Source organism: Saccostrea echinata, unplaced genomic scaffold, assembly GCF_033153115.1.
Source record: "Saccostrea echinata isolate AGI-Se365-2 ecotype Australia unplaced genomic scaffold, CSIRO_AGI_Sech_v1 ptg000054l, whole genome shotgun sequence".
In the NCBI taxonomy this organism is placed as follows: Eukaryota; Metazoa; Mollusca; class Bivalvia; order Ostreida; family Ostreidae; genus Saccostrea; species Saccostrea echinata.
This window is the reverse complement of record NW_026889803.1, coordinates 16,016,591-16,028,335: the sequence shown is the minus strand read 5'-3', so window position 1 is coordinate 16,028,335 and position 11,745 is coordinate 16,016,591. Positions and strand designations below refer to the sequence as shown.

Sequence of the window (11,745 nt, the reverse complement as noted above, 5' to 3'; positions counted from 1 at the left end):
ATGGGGGGGGGGGGGCGTTTCCCCCTTGGTTCCTACGGCCATCATTTATGTTCAGTTGTTGTCCTTGTTCTCCGCTTTCGCTAAAAGGGGGAGGGGATGTTGTGTTAATTTGGGCCCCTAGATTTGTAATATTCCGAAAGATTCTTTTTAAAAGTCCTAAAAAAAATCAAATTAGCGTTTGCATGCAATAACATATTTAACTCCCAGCAAGACTTATATAGAAAACCCTTATTGATTATTAAAGGTCAAAGGTCAAGGTCAGAAATTCACATACATGTATTACAATAAAACCTCGGTTTCCATAATTATGATATAATTTTAGTTGTCTGTGAGTTTTTTGCGATCAAAATTTCACATCATATAACTCCCTATTTTTTTTTTTTATTTTGAGGTCAAAAGGACAAAGATCAGGTCACAAATTCAAACGCAGTGTTGCATAAAGTAGTCTTTAGTTCTCTTTGAGCTTTTACAATGAATCTATTGAAAGCAATCTCCCAAGGCCACTGTTGAATTGAAGGACAGAAGGTAAAAGGTCAATTAAGGTATTTTTTCCATATGCATTGGGGTGGGGTGGGGTGGGTGGGGTGTCTTCCACCCTCTTACTTTGTTCTTAGTTAAGTGAAGGACATAAATTCCCTGAATAAGTGAATTAGCTTTTTTTTTTTAAATTTACAACATTTGATCAAAATATGATTGGCACTTCATATTGTTATTTAAGAGTTAAAAAAATCAGGCAATTAAATTTCACATTTATAAGCGTCGAAGTCATGGAATCTTGTAAACAGTAATCAAATTATTTAGTGCATAAAAATAAATTTGAAAAAAAAGAAAGAAAATAGAGATATGCTGTATACTCGAGAAGTGCATATGTATATTCATAGACCTGAAGCAAATGCTTTAGGTCTATGGTATATAGGCCTACAGCGTATTTCGTAATTTTTTTTTCAACTAAGTTCTATTGTAGAAAAAATGTCAATACCCTTTCAAAACACCTGCACAAGTGATCTTACCTTTGTGAAATGTATTAAAATTCAAGGAACTTAAAATGTTACCAGTACATGTGGTATCGTAATGCTACCAAGAAAGACCAGATTCAGCAGAAGGATAACTTGATCTGCAACTGTGTTTGCACATATGCAGATGTGTATTAAATCTTTTCCAATATTTATCTCAAAGTTTGATGCGAAAAATACGGAAAACAGAACAATTTGTTGATTTTCAGTCACAACTGTAACCCCCCCCCCCTTCCCTGTCTCCAAATCATACAGTCTCTGACATTGCGATAATATGTTATAAGTCACTCGGAATGTTAATATTGGGACTACACATTCATCCTCTCTCATAAAACCCGTGGCTTGTGACGATGCTATATAGATGCAGTGGTGGGGGATGGGGTTAGAAGAAGAAGACAACATTCTTTTCGACAAAAAATGATACTGTATACTATACTTTCAGTGGGAAGGTTTGACCGTACTGCACCGAAAAAAAGGAGGAGGGATAACGACCTCTCAATGAAAATTTCTATTTTAAAATAGCAAAAAAATATTTTCAGAAAAAGGGAGTGGCACAGCCCCCTGCTCCCCTCTCTTATTACGAAAGCCTATTAGGATCAAACTACGGTAAAAAAAAAAAAAAAAAATCAAAAGGCGTTATAACGCCTTTTTAAAAGGCTTATAACGCGAAAAAAAAGGCGTAATAACGCCTTTTGAAAGGCGTTATAACGCGGAAAAAGGCGTAATAACGCAAATAAAGGCGTAATTACGCCTTTCCAAAAGACGTTATTACGCCTTTTAAAATGGCGTTATTACGCCTTTTAAAAAGGCGTTATTACGCCTCTTTTTTTCAATACATGACTTACTTAGCCACTCTGGGGGCTGATTATTACGAAAGCCTATTAGGATCAAACTACATACGGTAAAAAAAAAATTTAAAAGGCGTTATAACGCCTTTTGAAAAGGCGTTATAACGCGAAAAAAGGCGTAATAACGCAAATAAAGGCGTTATAACGCGAAAAAGGCGTTATTACGCCTTTGAAAAAGGCGTTATTATGCCTTTTGAAGGGCCATTATTATGTCTTTGGCAGGCCCGTGCTTTTAAAGTGTGTGGGTGGGGGTGGGGGGTGGGGGTCCCATAAAATTGACAAGCAAACAAAAAAACAAGAAACACCCCCACCCACCCCACCCCACCCCGAAAAAAATAAACTGCCTAAACTTCAGGGGAAACATTTTCTAATTTTTCGGTAAAACCTTTTTTAAATGCAATGACTTGCCCGAGTTTAACCACACTTCAACAAAATGTTAAGGGATCAAGCAAGCAATAAATGATTTTTTATATTTAAACTATAGCAAGACTATTCTCCCAAAAAGTGGGGAGGGGGAGCTTCCCCCCCCACTCACATTCGTACTACCGGCCTGTTTGAAAAGGAGTTATATCCAAAAATGGAAAGGCGTTATTTTAAAATAGTAAATATATGAAAGATTGAACCAAAGCCATCTTTATTTATGCAATATTTAGATTAAATGTTTTAATATTTAAAATTATATTATAAATTATAGTATTTTCTATATTCCTGCACATCTCGCAGACAGTTGTTTGCATTTTGGATGCATATTAAGAGAAGTCAACACTCTACTTTTGAAAATCCAGGATATAGGCAGAACCAGCTTTGGGCTTTGCTAGCCACGTATTAAAAATTCATGTCAAATTTGAAATATTTTTCTCTCCTCTTGGTAAAAAACAGGCAAAGTATTTGCATAGGTATAATGAGCAATTAGCCTTCAACAAAATTTCTGAAATCCATGCACCTTGGTAGAGGCGTCTTGCATCAGAGAAGGACTAAGTTGGTTTAACACTGAAAATATTTTACACATTTAAAAATCTTTTTTCCCAGAAATTTAATTATAATCAGCCCCCAGGGTGGGCTAAGTAAGTCATGTATTGAAAAAAAAGAGGTGTAATAACGCCTTTTTAAAAGGCGTAATAACGCCATTTTAAAAGGCGTAATAACGCCTTTTGGAAAGGCGTAATAAAACCTTTTGGAAAGGCGTAATAACGCCTTTTGGAAAGGCGTAATAACGCCTTTTGGAAAGGCGTTATAACGCCTTTTGGAAAGGCGTACGCCTTTAAGAAAGGCGTAATAACGCCTTTTGGAAAGGCGTAATAACGCCTTTTGGAAAGGCGTTATAACGCCGTTTGGAAAGGCGTAATTACGCCTTTTTCCGCGTTATAACGCCTTTTCACCTAGTTTGATCCTAATAGGCTTTCGTATTAATTAAATGATGGAATAATATATAAAAATTATCCATCCAGTGATCAGGTTAAATGTTTGTTAATATACATTCTCCGCCTTCAAAGAACGAAATGTTTCATGTACAGATTGTCTAAACAAGGGGACGAAACAACTTCCGGTGCAGAAAACATTGATGCTTCTTCAAGTTCTTGCCAGTTTTGGGATGTTGATCATGTTATGTCAAATTTATTCATAAGGATGTCATTGTGATAGAAACAGATAGGAACCAAAGAGTAAAGCTTTTCTTCCTGTAGCCTAACGATTCAACTACGGGCGTCTGAAATGTTAGGAGTAAGTTTTATTTTGGTTAGAACAAAATATCTAGTCTGCATATTGCATGCGGAGTGGACAAAAGTTACCGTCAATATGGACTTCATTTTTTCTTTTTCTTTCTTTCTTTCTTTTCTTTTTTTTTTTTGAAGTAGATATCACATGTTGATTTAGTTATGTACTATGAAGTTTGAAGATAATATTCCTAAAACTGTTATACAGAGATAATGAGACTTAGTTATTGTATGACGAGTATCAGGAATAACTGGAATCCAAACATTGGTCAAGTTCCCAGAATTCCACAATCTGGCTACTGCCATTCCTTGCAAAAAATATGTTTTACGGTGCCACATGTACTGCTTGATGAATATACAGATTTTAATTCGAATTTTCTCTGTTCTTACATGTTAGTCTATTGAGCTTGCTTCTCGAGTGACCCTTTACTCCACTCTCTGTGCTCCCTAATAATTGCTGAGAAAACATACCCTTTACACACCCATTTGAAATAGTTAGAATAATCTATAACTGTGTCTTGGGACAAGCCCTCACCACAATTAGAATATGTCCCATATAGTTGCAATGTAGCAATTGGAGTGGATTCACTCCGAAACAATTTTTAAGAACACAAAAGGATGCACTGAAAAAAAAAAACTAGCACATTATTGTAACAAACCTTTTTAGCTTGTATATGCCTTTTACCCTAAAAAGTAATCCATATAAAAACAAAAATTCAACTCATTTTCTCAACATTTTTTCTCCCTTCAAATTTACATGGATTGCCATGTTGACATTCAGAACTCTCTGGATTATTTGTAGTAAACGTTTAGATTAGAATTATCTGCCCCTGTTTATTTTGCTACATGCCAACACATGGAACGAATTCTATCATTTAACCTGGTCCATAGGACAGTATCATTTTAATGATAGAATGTTCTATCTACCATTTGAAAATACTTCAGAGAGCATATTTGTTAGTAATGTGTGTATTGTGAATTTGCTGTACATGTATATACTTTTACGAATTTGTTATATGGATATTACAAATAACAGATATATTGAAGTAAATTGACAGAACTTTATTATAACCAAGTTTTACTGTATGATTATGTAAGATAATAGACTTGGTATTTTGAAAGTGATAATTTTGAAATAATATAAACATATTTTATTTGCTTTCAGATTTGTTCAGTTGCTTGCAGTGCTGATTCTCTTACACCTATATAATTTAAAACCACTGCAATATCACACATATGGATGTGTCCAACCATCTGTTAAGCTTCAAAGAAAATGAGGTCACGGAATTTCTTCACACATTTTTCTGCAAAATATCATAAGCATGGAGAGCCATAAAAGAAATGTTCGAAATGGAAGGAGTTTTTCTGCAGACAGCCAATCAAAATTACTGATGCAAAACCCAATGAAATCCTTCCATGAGACTGTGCAAAATTGCTATGAAGGTTAATATAATCCTACTGACTTACGTACTTGTCAATTTGATGAATAGTATAGGGCTATCATTAAAAATATCTTTGTTTCCCCTAACCCGACCCTAAAATTTCAAATTGGGTAGGTAGGTAGGTAAATTATTTTTTTTTTCTGACAGCAGTTTTGAAAATACATTCTGAAAAATTAAATAAAATCTTTATAAATAAGAAAGAACAAAAGAAACCAATTTTTAAACCGAATATCATACAAATAAAATTTAAAAGCAACATACATGTATGGTAAATTAATTTACAAATATTATTCATTTGAACTTGTGAAATATCTCAGGCCAGCGTAAATTTATTGAAATCGAATTTTTACAGAAAGACAAGATTCTCAAATACTCAACCATCTGCCATCCGAGTATATTTTTTCAAACCTACTATCATTTTCGAGTGTTTACACAGACAAAATTTCAAGGGCCTCGCATTGCTCAGTAATTCTAGTGTTTCGTTTTGGAGACGCGATGTAATTCAGGAATTTATTGTAAGTCACAGGTCCCGATGAGGCAATTTTTAAAAAAAAATATTCAACACTATTTGAAAATAGTGTACCTGTATAAACAATATTTAATTCAACCAAACCATATCTAAAATGATTAAAGTTTCATATATCTAATGTTATAGTCAGACACGAAGTTTACCCCATAAATAAAAGAAATGAAGAAAATCTAAATTATATTTATCAAGATGAAATAATTAAACAAAGACATATTTACAAACTCCTATGATCCTATATAGTAAAAATAGAATCATACATGAAGTGTTTATTAGATCGAAACGAATGAAATGCATTGAAATTTATTGATATGCAATACACAAGGTGGGCCCTCATCTGCTCATGAGACAGGCTTTGCTATGCTTATTACTTATACGTTAATTTTAGAAGACACATTTGCAAATACCATCTTAACACTCCTTAGTCATGGTATATTTAAATCACGAAATGTTTCAAGAGTGTAGGATTCTAATAAGTTAAAGATACATGTATATATTAAGATTGATAAATCACTGTTGTTTTATAACACGAGCTAACCTTCTGTGGCCACATAAATGAGAGTAGAACAAAAGCTGCTGTTCTGATAAAATATGGATTTTAATGAAATTGTATTTTATAAAGTTGATAAACAATAAAAAAAAATATTTGAATAATCTTATTGAAAAAAAATTTTCAGTCGGCACGATTTAAGTGGGTCGGTCGCGTTAGGGGAAACAAAGGTATTTTTTATTTTGGCCTAGGCTTATTAATTTAAACAATATTTTATTATGTATACATGTAATCATAAAAAGATTGGACAGCAGGCACTGCCTATATAAGTCCTCTCCATATAGTATAGGCTAGAACAATAGGGTTGAAGAAGAGAAGGAAAATTAAGAGTGTTAGTGTTATTGGAAGCCCCAGACAAAAGATAAATAGATGGTAAACAGAGGGCCAGTATACATAATGATATGATGAAGTAACTAACTGGTAATATTGTACTACTAGTCTATTTTTTAAATCCAGTGTATTACATTTCACTATATAATATAAATGAATGTTAATTATATACCATTAATATACTAAATTTATAGGTGTGGTTGAGTATATGGATGTATGGAAGAAGTTTGATGGGGCTGGTACCCATCTAGTGGACTCCTTCTGTAACAGTCTCTGTGAATCTGACTACCATTATCTGGGGCTGGAAACCAGTCAAGCATTTAGCCTCATTTACACTAGCAGCAATGGAATTGATCCATCTGGAAAACTGAGGGAAATTGAGAAGCTTTTAATTGGTCTCAGGAGTCACCTAGAGTCACTGGAAAGTGTTGAGAAAACCAAGTCTCATTTACAGGTAAGTGATCTGCTGCAGTATTACTTATCAGGTTTGTTACTGACTGTCCACAGAAATATGTCGGGTTGTTCAAGTTCATGGAAGGCGAGACCAAGCCAAGCCTTCAGTGGACTTGAACAACCCAACATATTTCTATGGACAGTCAGTAATAAACATAACAAATGCAGGGTTCGACATTAACGTTAGTCCGTTAGTCTCAGACTAATACATTTTCATTCAGACTAATAAAATCTGTGGCTAATTAGTATAAACGGACCAAAAAAAAAATTAATAAATTACCAATGTTCGATTCTCGACAACTTTCACTGGAAAACCCCGCATGTATTTTTAGCTTTCTAGCTTCTTGGTGGGAAGTTAGGTAATTCTGAGTCAATTCGGCACTTAATTTTAGGACTGATTGGTATGAAATTCAACATTTTAGCGATCATGATTTAGTATGACACATAAAGAAGTTTGGATGTAATGTATAGAGAAAAACAATCGAGATCGGGAATACGATCGCAGTTCCTGATTGCGAGATTTCAACAAATCTTGGAATAAGACTTTCAAGTAAATGCTTTATTTCAAAAAAGTATAAAAAGTACATTGCAATGTTTATTTTTAAATTAGCCGTTACAAAACATTGATGTTTTTTTTTTTAACGGACTCATAAAATTGCATGCGGACTAGTAAAAGTAAAGAAGCACTAGTCCAGCCGGACTAAAGCCTAAAAAAGTTAGTGTCGAACCCTGAAATGTGTTGTATTGTGGAGGATGAATAATACATAACAGGCCTAAATAAAATCAATTCAAGTCCATGGAAGGCAAGACGAAGCCAAGCCTTCCATGGACTTGAACAACCTGGCATATTTCTATGGACAGTCAATAACAAATATAATAAGTGTTTTGTTTTGTCAAGGACCAATAACAGATAACAATCCTAACGAAATCAATTATGAAAGTATTCTCTTGTCTGTATAAGTCATCTTGTTGTTTACTGATTACATCACTGAAAAGGGGCACTACTTTGAATTTGATCGCAGCGTTGCCAAATCAGTAAGGATGTAAATTTATCAGTTTCTTTTAAAAGTGAAAATAACACTAGCATGATTTTTTTTCTGTAAAATTTGAATGACGTAATGTTTTATCTGCCATGTTGCCGTCCAAATTTTGCAACTGTCCTCCAAAGAAATATTGAGGGCAGGATCGTGACATCTGTTATCCAATGACAGAGTGTCATTCTAGTTTGAGGCAAACCAAAATTATCTCTTCATTGTGCTCATAATGTTGGTCATTGTGTAATTAAGATTTAAGACCCTTGTGGATAAATTTGTAAAATTATAAATGATTACCCTGTGTAAATGACTCTAAAAAATACAGATTGAGAAAAAATATAAAAATTTGTATATTTAAGTTGATTTGGATCAGCACTCAACAGAAGGTCAGCATAAGATGAGCACTAGTAGAAATTCACATTCAGAAATAAAATTCGTATTATTTTTTTTTACAGGTGCTATGTCAGTGTGTTCTCTTGTTCCTCAAGGTACAGTCTGACTACCATCAGCTGTGTTCTACCACCATTTCGTCAGTGCTTGACAAACTAGTCCAGAAATACAAAACCACAGATACCAAAGATGTTCTTCAACAAATGACTGACCTTGACTTGGTGGCAAGGGATTCCCCAAGTCATAATTTTTCTTCCTCCAAAAAGAAAAGTCTATCTGCCTCTCCAAAGCTTCCAGCCAAACAAAATTTAAAATCTACATTTTTATCCTTATTTGAGAGAAAAAGTGTGGAGAGTGATGGTAACAGTGCCTTTTATGTAGATTTAGAGAAAACAGGTGCAGAAACTCCAAAGGGGGACAGTCAGGTGCTGAACAAACCAGAAATTCTGGTGCATATTGGACTTGATCCTGTACAAGAAAACGAAAAACCTACCATTGTACCAGCATCTATAGATGATGGTACATGTATTCTATTGCCAGAAATCACAACTCAAGACTTCGAAGAAAGAAATCCCTTAGCCACAGAAGAAGAGCTGGACTCTGTTGTGAATTTACTCTCGGGAATTGTTGCACCAAGTACACAGATGCAGACAATCCATGAAAATCACCTGACCGTGCCTTCTCTTTATCCGTCACGGAATTCCTCCCCCGGTCTCAGCTTCTCTTCCAGGTTCTCTTCCAGGACACCCTCACCAGGTGGAAGTGATGATAGCTCAAGAGCTGGTCAGACTAAAGGTCAGAGAAGGTCAGAGGGATCATTAGATTTTACAGGTGTAGCTAGAGGAAACACCTGGCCCCATCGCTCAAGTCTTCCTTCAAGTCATCTCGCAAGTTCTCCTGATTGTGGTCATCACAGTGCAACCATCCCAAGACGTTATTCAAAGGATCCTTATGTAGGTGGAAGACATCTAATAAATATGCATAGCACTGGCCATCCATCAACGGGATTTCCATGGGGATATCCTGAACCTAAATATAGACCCTGGGTAACCAAGAGCTTGCCATCATCTCAAGGGTGAGTTACATAGATGTACTGGTAGTATGTGTTGAAACTTAATGCACCAAAAATATGTACAATGTAAATGTCATCCTTGCATATTTTGAACACATTTGAAAATGAATTATTGTTTGATCTTCAAAAATGATTGCAATATTTAAATGTTAGTATGTGTAACATCATTTACATTTGAGAGCAATTTTTGCCAAGATATTTTTGTTCAACTTGGCTCCTCTATTTTTGATTGATGGAAGAAATTTAAAATTAACACTTTTAGGTTTTACATTTATTTGTATGTTATTGCATATTGAGTGATTCCCCTTGACTTGCTAGCATCAGACAAAGTAACTCAAGTGCAAATGAATAACTATTGAGTCTTTGTTATTTTTATTTATTTTTTTGGGATGAGATATGATGTTGTCCTGATAAATTTCATTTTGAATTGAAAATGAATTGTTTTTGTTCACAGTTCGGACATTTTACACAGCAGCTGGTCTGCCCTTCAGGACTCCGACGATCTGTCTGACGACTCCTCTAGTGGGGAGCCATTCTTTGCCATGGGGCTGGACCTTGTGAATGCATTAGAAGCAAAGTAAAATTCTCAATTTTTTTGTGTATCATTTTTAAAAAATTATCCTTAGTCAGTTTGAACTTTGTAATAACACATGAAATCCATGAACATTTGTCCCCAACAAAGAATGATGATTCCACAGTATCCATCCCAATTTTTTCAGTCCAGTGATCTTAAGATCTGCACCTTTTTAAAAGTATGCTATAATTAAAAAATTAATATTACCCTTAAAATGAAATGGAACAAATAAATAAATTGATTATGTTGGTTAAGTATGACACAAGGAAAAATTTAACCTCAGCATTTTCTTCTAGCCCATGTGGAAGCAGTGATGAAGATGCAGAAAATCAGAAAATTTTGGGGCAGCATGACAAACACTCAACTAATACCTGGCCCCCAAAGCAGTCTTGGTCACAAACTAGTCAGGGAGGGGCTCCAAATCAGAAGCAGCCAGAAAAGGTTCCGGCTCACCGTCCTGTGTCCATGCAGTGGAGTGACCCTCTCGCAAATCGTACCCATTGGCCAGGTATTTATATCACAGTATTAAAAATGTAGTTTTAAATAGTATTAAAAATTCATGTTTTATTTTTTTGCACAAATTTTGATTCGTGTTACTAGAAGTATTTAGTCTCCACATTCCAGTTGTGAATGAAATTTTCTTGAGGATTAGCCTAGTTGGCTAATAGTGGAGAACATCTACAAGCAACAATCAGATTTGACTAGCCTTTGTATTTTAAAACATAAATGCATAACTACCGGTATTTACATATGCAGGAATGTTCTTCATTTCCAGGATTAGGTGCCTCTCAGAGTATGCATGGTTTTGGTTCAACAAAATGAGAGACAAATATAAACTAGAGAAAAATGCCCAGAGAATACTCTAGCCAGAAGTTTCATTTTTTAATAATTGCTGAAGAGTTGCCCACCGAAGACATCGTAAACTTGCCACAATTCTACATGAACAACTCAGCAAAGATGCAACAATCCCACATTAACCATTATACATGTATGAAACCTTGATATTCAGTATTAATTTGATTGAAGCAGGTTGAAATGAAATATATGTATGTCTACATTCTTTAGTTGAATATGAATTGCTGATATTATTTTTTTATGGTATTCAGGGCATTTTTTTTATGTAATACATGTGTGTTTATTTTCATTTGCCCTTCTTTTGATGGGTTGTATAATGGTTTGGGCTGACCTTATGTCTGTACATCTGTGCATCTGTCTGTCTGTTAGCTTTTTCATGTGAAGGTCATATTTTTTCATTTTTTGAGGCATAAGACCATTAATGGTTAAGGCAACCAAAATTTGGTTTAGATTTTTTGCCAGAAATTAAATCATATATGTTACAAAATTTCCACAAGTTTTCCAGCATGGTATTGCGTCGATATGGTAACCTGTAATTAATTGTATAAAACCTTTAAAAAACACCATACTACTTCAGTGAAGTGTGTCAGATTCAAGCAATATCATTGGTTTATAATCTTTGACATCATACATACTGTAGACTATCTAAATTATTGTTCACTACAAGGTAAATTGTCCGAAAACATCATTAAAGTTGCAGGAATAGACTTTAACCCCAGTCTATGGCATGAACCAATGTTGGGTCAAAGCATCTCCTTTACTCATCAGAATCATTAACCATTAGAATACCAATCAAATGTTTGAGAAGTGGGAATGGGCCTTAATTAAGAAGCTGAAACATTCATAATACCCATGTTTACATTGTAGACATAAACACTGCTGCATGATTTCCATGTTTTTGGCACCTCTACCAATATCGTCTGGGAAAGTATTTATCAAGCATGAA

At 34.6% G+C, this 11,745-nt stretch overlaps 1 protein-coding gene across 1 annotated transcript; it reads left to right on the top strand.

Moving 5' to 3' along the window:
• The first annotated feature begins 4,766 nt into the window (after window positions 1-4,766).
• On the top strand, window positions 4,767-11,169 carry LOC133205803 (uncharacterized). Its single transcript, XM_061341686.1, has 6 exons — window positions 4,767-5,016; window positions 6,616-6,875; window positions 8,364-9,373; window positions 9,825-9,947; window positions 10,241-10,452; window positions 10,720-11,169. Exons 1-6 carry the CDS (start codon window positions 4,896-4,898, stop codon window positions 10,764-10,766), a joined length of 1,773 nt encoding a protein of 590 aa, XP_061197670.1. The 5' UTR covers window positions 4,767-4,895; the 3' UTR covers window positions 10,767-11,169.
• Window positions 11,170-11,745: the final 576 nt, after the last annotated feature.